Source organism: Oryzias melastigma, linkage group LG19 (assembly GCF_002922805.2).
Source record: "Oryzias melastigma strain HK-1 linkage group LG19, ASM292280v2, whole genome shotgun sequence".
NCBI classification, from domain to species: domain Eukaryota; kingdom Metazoa; phylum Chordata; class Actinopteri; order Beloniformes; family Adrianichthyidae; genus Oryzias; species Oryzias melastigma.
In genome coordinates this window covers 2,630,217-2,646,619 of record NC_050530.1, presented here as the reverse complement: position 1 = coordinate 2,646,619, position 16,403 = coordinate 2,630,217, and the positions used below count along the sequence as shown (strand labels likewise).

Here is a 16,403-nt window from a genome sequence, read left to right as displayed (position 1 = left end):
ACAGAGGTTTTTTGGTAACCACGTCCACATTCCCAATATATTCATATCATAGGTCATATAATTTCAATTAGCTTGAGCCAGTGATTGGTGTATTAAATTTTCACAAAATTTTGGTTAAAAAATACCCAAGTAACAAGGGCACGTCACTTTGGCTAGCTTGCTATGCTAACGCCATTCAAAATCTACACTTTAATAAGAACGTTTTTTAGCTTTTGAAGAATGCTCGAGGAGTTAGAAAGTGACAAATCTCTAAGGAGTTAAAATTTGTAAAAGGTACCAATTTTGGTGGGAAAAATTACAAGATGGCAGCTTCTTCCTGAGGTCAAAGTAAAAAAGATAGGTTGTGGTTGTAGACTTGGTTGTTAACTTGCACTAATGCAAGTCATAACTACACTTGAAGGATAATCCTACACAAAAAATCTGTCAAAAAACCCAAACTTTAGGTGATCTTACCTGCCGTACGTTGCACAGGTACTGCAGTTTTTCTGTTAGTTTTATCTCCATAGCAACTATTTTATTTTTTGGTCGCCTGGAGATGACGAACAAATATTTGTAACTTTTATAAGAATCGGCAAAAGTAAATTTTTGGATTTCCTTAGCAACCAAGGTTTTTTGGTAACCACGCCCACATTTCTAATACTGCATGTTCATATTGTACGTCATATTATTTCATTCAGCTTGAGGTAGGAATTTATGTGTTAAATATTCCCAAAATTTTGGTTAAAAAAATGTGTGAGTAACAGGGGAACGCCATTTTGGCTAGCTTGCCATGCTAACGCCATTCAAAATCTACACCTTAACATGAACATTTTTAGCCTCCCAATGATGGAAAATTCAAGATGGCAGCTTCTTGGTGAGGTCAAAGTTCAACAAAACCCCAAACTTCAGGTTCTCTTACCTTCAGGATTGCACGTTGGTGCAACCAAGGCGATGATTCTGCACACGTTTAGAGTGGTGGGCATTTGGACCGCCCCATCCTCTCTTCCAGAGGATCCAAGCAGATTTAATCTGAGCAGGTCTGACCCGGTGCTGTAGTACAGACAGTTGTTATCCACGCTGCAACACTTCACGGGCCCTGGCACGCACCGCTCGGCAAATCCAGCGGTACTGCCGCCCGTCTCTGACCCGCTCCTGTCCGTCCTAATCAGAACCACCCTGCCTCTCTCCCCAACAACCACCAAACACTGCGCCAGCCCTGGATCCGTCTCCCCAACAACCGACGCACCAACGAACGCCACAGGCTGCTCGAGGCTGTGCAGAACTCGAATCTGAGATCCTGGGAGGTGCAGAGGGAGGAAACACAGCCGTCCGTCTGGCAGGCCCCAAAGTAGAACCGGTGATCTGGCAAGAGCAGCATCGACTCCAAACAAAAGCTTAAAGAGGACAGGTTGAATGCCGAACTGTCCATGTGTTAAATATGAATCATTAGAGGCAGGAGGTGAACCAGAGTGGAGGCAGATCAGCAGAGACCTCCTCGTCTGTTCTGTCTCGGTTCTGTCCAGTAGAACCGGTGAGAGCAGCGGCAGGCTGAAGGAGCCGAGCATCTCGTAGCTGCTGGGCTGTTCTGGTTGTGGGAGTTTGTACAAAGTCAGCATCCAGGATGTGTTTCTCTGGCCGAGAGTGAGGAGTGTAGAGCCGACCAGGAGCAGCGACGACAGACCATGACCGCCAAGCACACAGAACTCTGAGGAGATTTTCAGCTCAGCTGGACCGGAGGACGCGTCTGCTGAGGAGCTGTAGGGAGAAATATGACCCAGGAAGAAATTATCTAAATGTAATTCTGTCGATGCAAATACGAAAACAATTGGCTAACCCTCACTAGCTGATTGGTGGCTACATGGATCTTACTTCCCCATTCTACCCCTGCCATCCTCGTTGACAAATTCATGTTAAAAAACACTTTTTTTCAAAATGGTGGCTTTTCTGTTGGTTTAACTCCATAGCAACCATTTGATTTCTTGGTCGCCTAGATGTGACGAACAAATGTATGTAATTTTAGAAGAATCTGCAAAAGTAAATTTTTGGATTTCCTTAGCAACGGGGGGTTTTTGTTTACAATTCCTAGTACATTCATGTAATTTCATTCAGCTTGAGCTAACGATTCTTGTATTACATTTTCCCGATATTTTGGTGAAAAATATACGAGCAACAGAGGAACACTGATGTTTTTTTTCTACTTTGTTGTCCGTATTTCTTTTGGCGTTTCTTATCCACAAAATTCCTTGTTTCCGGGTACTAGGTGCATGCAAATATTGGTAAATTTTTGCGTCTGAGGCGAGGGTGAAATTTTTGCAGTAATAAAGATGAATCGTAAAAATAATCTGTCCTAATGCAAGATAGAATAAAACCCCCCACCTGACTAACAGAGGCTGCAAATCAACACAATACACTCCACTGCTGCATGCAATCAGAAGATGTTTGTTGTGGCTCTCAATCAGATCAACCACTTCTTCTGGAAACTGGAGAACAGCCTGCAAAATAAACGACATGTTTACAAAAAAATAAAACAAACACTATTGTTTTTAACCTATTAAACCCACCGTGATATTCTTCTCCTGGACACTAAAAACATAGACTTCTTCATCTCCAGTGCAGATGACATGCGTCCCAAACACGAGCTTCACTTTCGGGGTGCTTGATGCTCTCAAAAAGCCAAACTCAGTCCAGGTGTCAACAGCACAGCGTCCTTCCATCTCAACAAACTGCGAGACTAAAGCGTCGCTTTAAGTCCACGAATAAAAAAAATCTGATAATACATTTTTAAAATAGGTTAAGAGGGACACCGTATTAGCAAACATAAGTTTCACGCGCCATTGTTTGAGTAGGAGGGCTTAAAAAGTTGACAAATTGCAAACTACATTACCCATCAACACCGGAAATGGAAAACCGGAAACGCTTATTTTTTATTTTTCTTTATTAATATCGTTATTTTTGCACTACTTAAGTGAATATATTATATTTTGTAATTTATACCAAATATTTATAAGTAATTTCGTGTTTCTATTCATTCTATTTCACATTTAAAACAAAAAAGAAGAAAAACAAAAAAGCGGAAACCGGAAACACGTGAACATACCCACCAATCAAAACAGCTGAAGTTCTCAACCGCTGAAATTTAAAAACGCCCTCTAGCTTGGCAGCGTATTTGGAAAGATTTGTGGCTAAGTCGGGTTACAGGACTGAGTTACAATGGACCTGTTTAACGAAGATGATATCAAAATGTATCTTTTTGAAAACAGATTGAAAACTTTTGAAAATTGGCCTTTTGACGAAGACTGCACCTGCACCCCGGAGAACGTGAGTTAAAGCCGTTGTGTTTTCAGTCCGCTAGCAAGGCAAGGCCATGTTAGCCGACAGGTTTCAAAACAACCCAATTTGTTGAGAAATGTGGGTATTGTCGTTGAAAAACCTTCAACTACACATAACTATTTGTTCTTAAATGTCACTAAAAGTCCACATTTTGTTTAATGTTATATGGGTATCAGGGGTGCATTATTAAAAACCACTGACGTATTATGTTTAAAACATTTTTTAGAGAAAAAACAAAACATGTTCAGTGTCGTTTTTTGTTTATTTCCTGCTTAATGTATAGTATCAAACCCATTTTTAGACTTTGCACAATAAGTTATAACTTTTATTTTGAAAATCTTTCTCGTACACTTCCTTTATCTAAAAACATGAACAAATGCAGAAAACTTCGTTTTTAGATTAGAGTATCTTGCCTAAAATAATGATAAATTAAAGTAATTGTGTACTTTTGTTAGTTGTTACCATAAAACTAATTATTATAATTTTACTGTTTAATTTCAAGTGTAAAAATGGACACATTTACAGAAGTAAAGCTTGTTTCCTGCTTGTTTCCTCTTATAGATGGCCAGAGCCGGCTTTGTCCACACGCCCTCCGACAACAGCCCCGACATCGCCATGTGTTTCTTCTGCCTCAAAGAGCTGGAGGGCTGGGAGCCAGACGACGACCCACAGTAGGAGTCACACAGGATTCATGCAGCTGCACTTCTGTTTATGACAGCCTGAAAACAGTGAAAAACTGGAGGGCAGGATGTGTTTGTGTGTTTAAAAGAAGGATTTTTGAGCCACCTGCCTCTCCTAGCATCCTGTTGGATGATAGGGATTTTGGAACAAACTTCAACAGTCTTATTGAGGCTGTTTTAACTAGGGCTGCCACAATCAGACGACTAATCGACTATTAAAATAGTTGACGACTAATTTAATAGTCGATTAGTCGTTACTTTATATCATATGGAGTCAGCGTGTAGTAAAATTGAAAGCTTAATGGCATTCTGTTAGCTTTTTGGACTATTTTGGCATTTATTAGTTTTTTGTTTTTTTTTCCGAGTTTGGCTCAAATTTCAGCTACATGCTAGCTATTTTGGCTAGTTTAGGATTTTTTCAGGTTTTTAGGATATTTTAGTGTTAAGCTATTATTTCAGCTAAATGCTAGCTATTTTGGCTAGTTGGGGATTTGTTTTTAGGTTTTTAGACTATGTTGGAGTTAAGCTAATATTTCAGCTACATGCTAGCTATTTTGGCTAGTTTGGGATTTGTTTTTAGGCTATGTTGGAATTAAGCTAATATTTCAGCTACATGCTAGCTATTTTGGCTAGTTTAGGATTTGTTTTTAGGGTCTTAGGCTATTTTGGAGTTAAGCTAATATTTCAGCTACATGCTATCTATTTTGGCTAGTTTAGGATTTGTTTTTAAGCTATGTTGGAGTTAAGCTAATATTTCAGCTACATGCTAGCTATTTTGGCTAGTTTAGGATTTGTTTTTAGGGTCTTAGGCTATTTTGGTGTTAAGCTAATATTTCAACTACATGCTATCCATTTTGCCTAATTTAGGCATTTAACTAATATTTTGGCTAGCAATTGGCTTCAGCAATTTTGCTGCCAATTTCAGCATTTAAAAACATGTTTTTAGGCTATTTTGGACATAGGCTAATATTTACATGCTAGCTGTTTTAGTTAACCTAATTTATTTTTTTATTTTTTTAGGCTAATTCTCCATTTAGCTTACAGCATTCACACTAGCATTATTTCATTTAATGCTACATATCTAGTTTTTAGATGGTTTAAAGCTAATGATGGCTAAGATTTGTGCTTTACATCCAGTTTGCGCATCACCCGATAAGTCAACTAATTGGCAAAAATAGTCAGTGATTAATCGACTACTAAAATCATCGTTTGTGGGAGCACTAGTTTTAACAAATAACATATGAAAACAATTAAAAGGCTGATAAACATACAGAAGACTTTTACGTCACAAATACAATTTTTTTTTCACTCATTTCCGTCTCCTCCCAATAATGTGACTTAAGAAATATTTAGAATTTTATGCTTAATTTTCCGTATACATGCCCTCCATCAGATAAATCCTACAAGAACATGTTAAAAACATAATTTTCATCAGAGTGGGTCATAAAATAATTTTCTTAAATGAAAATCTGTTGTGTTCTCTGATGTTCTTGTGGTTATATTTTCCTTAAGTATTATTTCCTGCCAATAAAAATAAAAGCACTGGGTGAAATAAATATGATTTTCCTTACAGCTTCTTATTTAATGGATCACCACATCAACTCACCCGTCCTCATGTTCTTCATATCCAGTAACCTATTTTAAACCTTTTAGACTTTCTGTTTAAACTTTCTTAGAAGCAAATTTGAACCAAAAAAAGGGGAAAGTTCAACCTTTTTTCCTGAATTCTTCTTCTTTTAAATCCTTTATGTTAAAGAGAAACACTATCAGTCGGCTGAAAATGAGAAATTCTCCAAAAAAAAAGCTTATGGACTTCCGTGTAATGCCTTCTTTGTTTTCATTCGTTTCTCTGGTAACAGTTCTAGTCATTTACGTGTCACTTTAACAAGTCTTTCAATTATCATTTTACACAGTTAATCAAACCTTTGGTGATAAAACGGTTGTTCTCTTCCCTTTTTTATTTGGACAGGAAGGAGCACAAATCTCACTCGTCTTCCTGCAGTTTCATCTCTTTAACCAAAAAAGTTGAGGACCTGACTGTGGAAGAGTTCGTCAGACTGCAGAAGGAGAGAGACAAAATCATCACCGTAAGTGGAAAGGACTTTTTTCTGACTTTTTAAGACATTTACAAATATTCTTTAGTTGAGGGGTTTTTTTTGGGGATCATACCAAGATTTTTATTTTTTTATTTTTACAGTGAACTATATCCATGTATATGATCATAAATTACCTTTGGAAAACTAAAAACCAAATTATTTATGAAATATTAGTTATCTTTCGTGAGTTTTTTTTCTATTCCGCTGCTGTTGAGAGTGCAGGTTTTTAGAGTCCAAATACCACTTTGGAGGATTTAACTGTATAATACACTTAAAAAGCACTAAAATTGTTTTTTCATAATGTGTCACTGTAAAAGTGATGACAAGTAGAATAATTTCCTACAATAATTAAATGTCTCTTAAAGTCCCACACATCAGTTTTTGATGTTTGTCATAGCAGTGCTCTTTTAATTAGGATTATGCCGTTTTTTAAAAACATTTTGTTCTAAAAAGCTCGTTTTCTAGGACAGTTTTGACAGCGTCAGGAGTTCACGAAAAATTGAGTTGAAAGGGCAGAGTAACCCTGCCCACACTTCCCATCATCCCTTTGTTAGGTTGTGAATCAGATCGTTATCGGAATGGAGCAGAAAGCTTGTGGCTTCCCATAATAAATCTACATCTGTGTTTTTTCAAGCTGGATTTTTTTCGTCTGCTCTTGATTCACATTGATTTGAATAAAGAAATACTCAAATGTAATTTTAAGTTTGGGGTTTTTTTTTGCATATATGTCCTCCATTAGAAAAATGCCAGAAGAACATGCCAAAAATGTGATTTTACTTCCTTTTATTAATAATAATAATCCCGATTTGAACGTCTTTGTGTTTGTAGAGGAAGAGATGTAATGAAGCCATCACCAAGTTTGAGGAGGCGGCAAAAGTGAGGCGAGAGGCGATCATCAAGACGGCCAGAGGAGAAGAGTGAGCCTGAGGAGGAATGAGGAGACAAATGAGTCTGTCGTGTTTGTTTATGAATGAATGATTTTTAGGAATAAAATGTTTTTAACGTTCGTTTTGTCTTTTTCATGTTTACTGTAAAAAATGTGACACAAATAAAGATTCAGATGAATTAGGAGGTGAAGTAAACTTGTAGTTTAAAGCCATTGGCGCGCGCTCCATCCATGCGCCGCGCGCGTGCGTCCCTCCCATGCTGCTCTGAGTCGAGCACGAGACGTTTCCACTTCTTTCTCTCCACATTTGAGTCGTAAAAATCGCGTGTTCGGGTTTTCATTGTGCGTCTTGGCGCACCAGAACCTGGATAAGGACCGATCTTTACGCACGGAGGATGAAGGCGAGCTTCGGCGCGCTGGTGGTCTCCGCCGGCATCTGCGGGCTTCTGAGCTTCGCCTTCCTGGCGACGTCTCTCGGAACCGACTACTGGTACATCATAGAGACGAACCCCGTGAACGCGACGGACTTTGAGGACCTGACCTCACACTCGGGGCTGTGGCGCATCAACGAAGGTAAATGCGCAAACTTCTGCGTTGAGGTCTGAGTGGCGCAGGCAGGAACCGGGTTTGTGCTGCTTCCAGGTGGACAGATCCAGGCAGATTCGGTTGACTCGTTCAGGGCGGACTTCTCCAGATTCTCTGAGACGGAGCTGCGTTTGCTGAGTGAGTCTCGTGCGTCATAATCTGCGGTTTGGGCGCAATCCGGACTCTGACGCTCCCGTTCCTCCTGCAGATATGCACAGCGCCATCGTGGTCGTGCTCCCCCTCAGCCTGGTTCTGCTGCTGTTCGGAGGCATCTGTGGATTGATCAGCTCGTTGGCCCGGAGCCCGGTGCTCCTCACCGGCACAGCCTGCTACTTCTTCATCTGCAGTGAGTTCGATCCTCCGTCCTGAGGGCCTGCAGGGCAAAGGTCAAGGTCAGGTGGAAGAATGGATGCTGGGGTAAAAACTCTGATCACTGCTGGTTCATCAGAAAAAGTCAAAACAGAAATCAAAAGATTAAAGGTTTTAAAGGTGAAAACATCAGATTTCTGAAGTCATTAAAGTCGATTCATTTAATTTGTTTATAGTAGAAAATGTAAATGATTTAAATTAAATTCCTCACTAAAAATAACTCAAGTTTGGATCTTTTTAACCCGACTCAAAGGTTAAAAAGGGACTTACTTTTTGTTATCAGTAAAATAAAAAACATAAAATGCTCCACAAATGTATGAATAACCAATTAATTTGACTGAAATAAGTAACCATGGTGTTTTTTGAATATAATATTAATTGAATACACATTAAAAGCATCACATGCAAAGAGCCAGAATTATTCCAGAGGCTTAGTTTCATCTATTGTGACTGATCAGACGTTAAAATCGTCTACCTAAAAATCTAAAAACAATGAAATTAATTAATTAATCAATCAACCAAATCAAATTACAGTATAGTTTTGAGGCAATCAGTTAAAATACCTACTGATATATATATATATATATAACATCTAAAAATTATTTACACACAGTATATATATGTTTACACAGTATATTTATATATATATATATATATATAATATTTATCATCTAGAAATATGTACAAACAGTATATATATGTATACAGAGCATATTTATATATACACAGTATATATATGTATATATACTATAGTATATAGGGACATTATTTCTATTTCTAAAACAGATCGTTTCTATTTTTTTTTGTTTTTTAACCTTTGAGACTTAAATTAAACAAAATCTTTTCCCAAAAATGTAAAGTATAAATGTGCAGAATTCTGGAAAGATGAAAAACAAACATAAAACAAGACTCTAGACATGAATCTTATGACAAATATTCTCAGGAAATTTGTTTCTTTTATAAAAACAAAAACTTCTAAAAAATGTCCCGTCAGCTTCAGGCCGGCCCATCGCCGTGTGGAAATTGAATTTCTGGATGTTTGGGAGGAAATGAAGAGTTTAAGGTGGCCTCCCGTCTATTTTCAGAGCTTTTTCCTTCAGCTCCTAATGTGTTAAAGAAATTACAGTTAACAATAATGGTCGCACTGAGGAGATAAAAGAGAACAGCTGCTGCCTCAGATAATAGAAATAGAACTTTTTTAACTCCAAAATGAGATTTTATTAGATTCTAAAGTGATGCTGCAACAAAAAAAAAAGACGTTTATCAACATCTTACAGGAAAATAATATTTTTGTGCATTAATTCAGACCTGTGCTGCATTAACCGGAACAAATATAATCAGTTTAATCCGAATTAGATTAAAAATATATATATATTTTAACTTTTGCATCACATGATCAACCTCTAGATAATACAAGACAGACGAAAAGAAGAAAAGTTTCAAGATTCTCCCACTTTATTTTATAGTCTGATAAATGCCATAAGCGCTGTAGCTACAACTTATTCCAGCTGCTTTGTTCCTATTTCTTTATTTTAATTTTAACTTTATGAGGACCCTTCACTTACTTATCAAATTTTACTAAGAAATCAAAGATTAAATCATTTCAAAGAAGATGAAACACGACTCTGAGTCCTCACAGATCAAAAAGATTAAAGTAAGAAATATGCAACTGAGATTTAAATCATCACTTTTTTACATTTCCATGATGTATTTCCTTAAAAGAACAGATTCTGAGACAAATGTCCATAATTTGAGAGAATTTGGAGCCCTGAGGATCCAAACATCAAGAAGTCCTGTGACTGTCGGCTCTGAGGGGAGCAGATCTGGACTGAAAACGAGAATCTAAAAACACATAAATGTTGCTTTTTATTGTTTTCGAATGACTGAGTTATTGGGATTTAAGCATCTTTCCTTAAACAAATGTTCACTTTTTAATTAAATCTATAATTTTCTTGACATCTGTGAGAAAATCCCTTAAGAAAATCATTGATCTGATTTACTGTTGATTTAGAGACAAATTCAGGAGTAAAAACCAGATTATTATTTTATCCTCCATTATTCTTTATAACCCAATAAAATAAATCCTGACATTTTAGAAAATAAAAGTCTTCTGTTAAAAAAATAGATTATGTTGACTCTTCAAAAAATAACTAATTATTTGGAAGTTTTGGGATTCTTTGTGGAACAAATTTGTCTTAATTTTCTTTCTTTTAGGTGTTTTTCTTTGTTTTTTTTCAATTCATGTTCATGAAAAATGAGTGATCTACTTATCTGATCGTCTAGCTTCGTAACCATGGCGACTGAATTCGTCCACTGATCATATAGTCTATTATTTGGGCAGAAGTTAGCATACGTTCAAAATCCCAGAATTCCCTTGTTTGCACTCACTCTTGCTAGCTTATGGCTCCTCACAACTGTAAGCTAACATTAGCTACATTTAAATTTTTATTTATTTATTTTTTTAATTTATTTTTTTACTTTGTTTAAATATATATATGTATATATATATATATAAAGAAACCCACGAAATCTGCACAAACCTAGTACCCAATGAAAACCCGGTTTTGACAGGGTGAATGCCCCTCCCCCCAACATGATGACATCACAGCGAGAGAAACCATCAAAAACATGAATAGGGTTCAAAATCCCTTGTGAAGCTCAAAAAGATATTTCATAATCCACAACAAAACCAAAACACACATGTCACGGATATCCAGAGGAAGTTTTGAAATTATTATGGGATGTCTTCAGGGCATATGGCTTGGGGACATTGTGTGAAATTTGGCAATTTTCACACAATTTGATAAAAGAAAACTTTTGTTGGCGCGAACTTCACCAAAACTCACACGTTACCAGCTTATGTCTATAACCACAGCTAAAAGGTTCGTCGACCTTTGACCTTTGAAAGAGGCTATCGTCTTAAATTTTGGAAGCTTCTTGACAAAAAACGCTTGTAGCCGTTAGCATAGCGAGGTTGCGAAGGTTGCAAAAGTGGCATTTCCTTTGTTTCTTGCTCATATTTACCACAATGTTATTGAAAAATTGTACTACATGAATCGCTGGCTCAAGCTGAGCAAAACGATATATCATACGATATGAACATATCAGGGATGTGGCCGTTGTTAACAACAAGTCTCAGTTGCTAAGGAAATCCAAAATGTTACTTTTGCCGATTCGTCTAAAACTCATGTTGATGTGTTCGGTATCCCAAGGCGATGAAAAAATCAAATGGTTGCTATGGTGATAATCCAAAAGAAAAGCCGCCATTTTGAATTAACATTATTTTTTTAATGAATTTTTTATGTGGAACTCCGACCAAAGAGGGCAGAGACAGAAGGAAGTAATGAAGGCCTGTGAGGGTGGGGGGGCTGGGAGATAGCCAGCTCAGTGGACCAGTGGTAGAGTGTCCACCCTGAGACTGTAAGGTCATGGGTTCAAATCCCAGCCGAGTCATACCAAAGACTCTTAAAATGGGATCCAGTTAATCCCTTCTTGACACTCAGCATTAAGGAGTTGGATTGGGAGGTTAGACCACCAAATGGTTCTCGAGTGCAACTGTGTCTGCAGCTCACCACCCCCCCGGGGATGGGTCAACTTTCACACACCTGGGTGAGTAACAGCTAATGGGACTTTAACTTGTAGCGAGGGCAGGTAGCATCTGTGTGCCGTACAATGGCGCTTGCTGCTTATAATTATTTTTTTTCTTGAGTGTTCAATCGTTGCTTCTGATCGAGACGTCTGGTTTTATCTGGAATTTTCTCCATCGTTAATCGTCGGGTTCCCAGGATTCCCATCTGTGCAACTGTTTCTGTACTCGCTGTTCCTCTTGAAGAGCTTGAAAAAACACGACCCGCAGACAGAGAATTCATCAAAAAAAGACAATAATAATCAGAGTAAAGATCATTTAGAGCAGCCTCTCAAATGAAGCTTGTGTAATGTTTGCCACAAAACTAATTAGATGAAAAGGATCATCAGTGGAGACAAGAATCACAACATTTTTATCCCACTGATTGCAAACAACAGTCGAGCAAATTTCCTAAACTGCATAAGTTATTGACAGAGTTCTTGTTAACTGTGTTTTCTTTGTTATGTCAATTAGATTTTTTAGTACTGTAATGAAGTTTCTCCTAATCTAGCGCCTGAGAATCCGCCTCAATCGACCAGCGCCGTATGACCTGCATGAGAAGGAAGCTTGTGATGGTCAAACACTTCCTCCACAAAGACCCGAGTGTGTTCTGAGGGTATGAGCAGCACATGCCAACCAGCTAAATGATATCACGGCTCAAATTAAAGCCGGTCAGCTTGTTGACTGCTGGGCCGACTTTACTGTTCTGAACCCTGACACAAACACAGACGGGGTTTCTTTAGGACTTCTGTCGGGGTTCACGGTTGTTAGAAGGTTTAGAGAGACGTCATGGAACCAAGTTGAATGAGGTTGTGTCCGAATTCCTTCACTACTTAGTGTACATATAGTGTGTTTAGTATGGCTGTTTGAATGTATAATGCCAAAATCGAGAGCACTAGAAATCTCCCTCAAGTCTCGGCATCAATGGTCACTAGATTGGCAGTTATAGACCACAATTCATAGTATTTTAACAACTCTTCCCAAACATAAAAGAAAATATTTTAATGTATTTTTTAGCAAACTGCCCAGCCAGCAAGTAGTGTAAAATATGGTGTAAAAGTGGGCAGAAAATGTGACCCCCCCCAATGGGTTTGTCTGCAGTTTCTGTGGTGGCCCCGCCTGTGTTTAACCACATAGGCTTCAGTGGAAAATCAGTGAGTTAGCTCGCTACTCCAACCAGACACCTGATGGACGGCGTCGTGTGCTAGCGAGCTCTGCTGTAATATGCTAGTGTGCTCCATTGTAAAGCAAAAGAAAAGCTTGAAAACTTCAAAATACTTTGTGCAATCAAATAAAAGTATGCAAAAAAAGTATCCAAACACACACACAAAAAAATTGAAAATGCAAAAATATTATATACTCTTAAAATATAAGAGGAAAATTTTGGAAAAATATTTTTTGCGAGCAAAAAATAGTTTCCAAACGCAAAAATACTTTGTGTAACCAAAAATAGTTTGCAAACACAAAAATATTCTTTGCAAGAGAAAAAAAATATTCGAAAATATTTTTTGCAAGCAAAAAAAGTTTGCAAACGTAAAAACATTTTTTAGAAGCACAAAAAATATAAAACACAAAAATACTTTCTGAAAGCAAAAAAGTTTGCAAATGTAAAAATATTTTTGCAAGAGAAAAAAAAATTGAAAATGCAAAAATATTATATACTCTTAAAATATAAGAGGAAAAAAAATTGCAAAAAATTTTTTTGCAAGCAGAAAAAAAGTTTCCAAACACAAAAAAACTTTGTGTAACCAAAAAAAATGTTTGCAAACACAAAAATATTGTTTGCAAGTGAAAAAAAGTTTGCAAACGTAAAAACATTTTTTACAAGCAAAAAAATTTGAAAACACAAAAATACTTTCTGCAAGCAAAAAAGTCTGCAGATGCAAACATATTTATTGCAAGTAAAAAAAAGTTTGCAAATGCAAAAATACTTTGTGCAAGCAGAAACAAATTGCAAATGCAAAAATATTCTTTACAAGAGAAAAAAAGTTTGCAAAAAGATTTTTTGCAAGCAAAAAAAAGTTTGCAAATGTAAAAATATTTTTTACGAGCAAAAAAAATTGAAAGCACAAAAATACTTTCTGCAAGCAAAAAAGTCTGCAAACTCAAAAACATTTTTTTCAAGCAAAAAAAAGTTTTTTAAAGCAAATATTAAGTATTTTATTTGCAACACTTTTTGTTTGCAACCTAAAAACTCTTGATCTGAAAACTGTGACTTTTCTTTGTAATATGGTGACACACAAATCACTCACCTGACTTCACCAGTTTTCCATCCAGCTTCATACAGGAAGTTGTTTTAATTTTGCTGACCACACATTTATTTAAACTGTTTTCTTCTTTAAATTGGTTTAAAACTTGAAGTAATTGAAACAAAACTTGAATATTATTTATTATCCTGACAGGAAATCTCTGGTGAGTTTTGTGTGATTTCTCAGACTGGAGGGTCGGGCTTTTGTAGTGGTTAATAATTCTGGTCTTAATTGTGTGTGTGTGTGTGTGTGTGGGTGTGTGTGTGTGTGTGTGTGTGTGTGGTTAATTCCTCATTGATTGCTTTGTTGTGCCACAAATGGAATATTGCAGCTGCTTCCTCTCCGGTCATTAAACAGGCTAATGGGTGTTTTCGTGTGCGCCTCGCTGGGCTGTCCCACGGTTTTACTGATGCTCTGAATGGGATTTTTCACTGAAGTGAGAACGCCTAAAACAAGTAAAACAGATCCGCGTTTTATGTGTGAACGACAATAATCTGGAAGGACTTTTTCTGTCGTCGTTTAAATCCCCAACAGAAGGAAAATCCAGTCAGATTGGGGTTAAAACAACAGAAATCAGTTTACTTGAATGAATCTGAAAGTCTTAAAGAATAAAGAGAAAAAGGAAAGCTTTGGTTGGTGACGACCTGTGCCTCATTTCCCAGCAGCCTCTCTGTCTTTTCAGTTCTTTGTGCATAAAAATGAGACATCAGACGCCGTTTCCTCATCGGATTCCCAGTTTGCTGCACCTCAGGGTGCAATTGCAGTAACATCTTTATTAGTCCCATCCTGAGTAGCTGTGCCGACACCCCCCCCCCAAAATCCCATGAGCCCGCCGTCAAAATTAAAAGGGTTTCCAATAGCAACACAGTGAAACTTGTGCATCTTTGATCCTGAGCAGATCCTGTGTGACGAATGCAAATTCTTGAGAACTTAAACTGATGAAAATGGTGTTTTTAACGTGTTTCTGTGGCATTTTTCTGATGACGGAGGACACGTATAAACATAAATAACTTTGAAGTTGCATTTCTGAGGATTTGTCTGTTTAAATTGTTGTGAATTAACAGCAGACAAAAAAATACGGTAGAAAAAGCTTGTAGTTTTCTAAACTACAATCAGGAAGCCACAAGCTCTCTGATCCGCTATAAGTTATTTTACCGATTATTCAAAGTGATATGCAACTCTCAATTAGTAATTCAATTTGCAGTTTGATCATGCAATATAAAAATGCTTTCTGCAATATAAAAATGCACTTTGGATTTAATCAAACTCACCAATTACTATCTTGGGCTCACCAGTTACTATCTGGTATGCACCAGTTACTATCTGGTATCCACCAGTTACTATCTGGTATCCACCAGTTACTATCTGGTATCCACCCGTTACTATCTGGTACGCACTTGTTACTATCTGGTATCCACCCGTTACTATCTGGTAAGCACCAGTTACTATCTGGTATCCACCAGTTACTATCTGGTACGCACCAGTTACTATCTGGTACGCACTTGTTACTATCTGGTATCCACTTGTTACTATCTGGTATCCACCAGTTACTATCTGGTATCCACCAGTTACTATCTGGTATCCACCAGTTACTATCTGGTACGCACCCGTTACTATCTGGTATCCACCCGTTACTACCTTCTGCTCACCAGTTACTATCTGGTACACACCAGTTATTATGTTGTGCATTTGTTGCAGAAAAATTGTGAAAATGTGAGTTTCAGTTGCAAAGTTGGTGTAAAACAATCAAAAATTAAAAAATATGTGTCTAGATTCACATGTTCTGTGCTGCTTATCTTAAATATGTTTGTCTGAGAACAATAAAAGAGAACTAATGTTAAATACGTAACTAATCAAATAACTAAAAGTAAGTTTTCTTAAAGTATTTTACTGATTCATAAAAATTAGAATTAATTTGTACAATAATTAAACCTAACAAATCATAAAATGGAAAGTGTGCTGATATCGCCTGAGATATGAAAATGCGTTTTGCTATTTAGATTTCAATATGAGAAATTGCAATTCAAGTATACAAATTTATAGGTAACATTTTTAATTGTCTTGGGAGTTTGGTACCATAATTCAAATAAAAATAGATTTTGTAATTTACAATTTAATATAAAAAAAATGACATTTCAGTATTTCTTACTGTTGTGAAGCTTTTATCCTTTTTTTTGTCCCATTTAAAAACCTCCTTGTGCTGATCAACAGCTTTTATTTTGAAAAACCGTATAAAAGACCATTTCCTTTCCGCTTCCTCCCTGTCCAGGTCTGTTGACGCTGACCGGCGCCAGCCTCTACATCGTGTACTCGTTCCAGGCGCTGGCAGAGACGGAGCGGCTGGTGGGGCCGGAGGGCCTCAGCTACATCCACACGTCCTTCGGCTGGTCTCTGGGGCTGGCCTGGCTGTCCTACGGCCTGGAGCTCCTCGCCGGCGTTCTGCTGCTGGCTGCTGCTCAGACGACCAAACTGCAGCAGAGCGGCGCCGTTTTGACTTAAAAAAAAACGTTTTCCTCCAAGTGAAGGACTCTGAAGGACTTGTTTTCTTAAGGTTTTTATTACACTTCCTGCTCCATGTGTGTCTCAGTTTTATTCTGTATTTAC

The 16,403-nt window shown here is 37.3% G+C and overlaps 3 protein-coding genes across 4 annotated transcripts in view; 2 read left to right on the top strand and 1 right to left on the bottom strand.

Moving 5' to 3' along the window:
• faap100 (FA core complex associated protein 100) overlaps positions 1 to 2,944 on the bottom strand; it is a 7,514-nt gene extending 4,570 nt beyond the window's left edge. The window contains exons 1-3 of the mRNA XM_024285116.2: positions 2,541 to 2,944; positions 2,356 to 2,471; positions 899 to 1,734 (exon numbers count right to left, since the gene is read on the bottom strand). Of these exons, the coding sequence (XP_024140884.1) occupies positions 899 to 1,734; positions 2,356 to 2,471; positions 2,541 to 2,693 (1,105 nt within the window). The 5' untranslated portion in view covers positions 2,694 to 2,944. The remainder of the gene's footprint in view (positions 1 to 898; positions 1,735 to 2,355; positions 2,472 to 2,540) is intronic.
• A 135-nt stretch (positions 2,945 to 3,079) lies between these two features.
• Positions 3,080 to 7,091, top strand: birc5a (baculoviral IAP repeat containing 5a). The gene is made up of 4 exons (XM_024285123.1): positions 3,080 to 3,297; positions 3,871 to 3,980; positions 5,959 to 6,076; positions 6,914 to 7,091. Exons 1-4 carry the CDS (start codon positions 3,190 to 3,192, stop codon positions 7,004 to 7,006), a joined length of 429 nt encoding a protein of 142 aa, XP_024140891.1. The 5' UTR covers positions 3,080 to 3,189; the 3' UTR covers positions 7,007 to 7,091.
• Positions 7,092 to 7,243: 152 nt separating this feature from the next.
• tmem235b (transmembrane protein 235b) overlaps positions 7,244 to 16,403 on the top strand; it is a 9,873-nt gene continuing 713 nt past the window's right edge. The window contains exons 1-4 of one of the 2 annotated variants that reach the window (XM_024285121.2): positions 7,244 to 7,544; positions 7,614 to 7,694; positions 7,765 to 7,902; positions 16,069 to 16,392. In XM_024285121.2, the coding sequence (XP_024140889.1) occupies positions 7,367 to 7,544; positions 7,614 to 7,694; positions 7,765 to 7,902; positions 16,069 to 16,298 (627 nt within the window). In that variant the 5' untranslated portion in view covers positions 7,244 to 7,366 and the 3' untranslated portion in view covers positions 16,299 to 16,392. Of the gene's footprint in view, positions 7,545 to 7,613; positions 7,695 to 7,764; positions 7,903 to 16,068; positions 16,393 to 16,403 lie in introns of those variants that run through there. The other variant, XM_024285122.2, reaches the window with a different exon arrangement.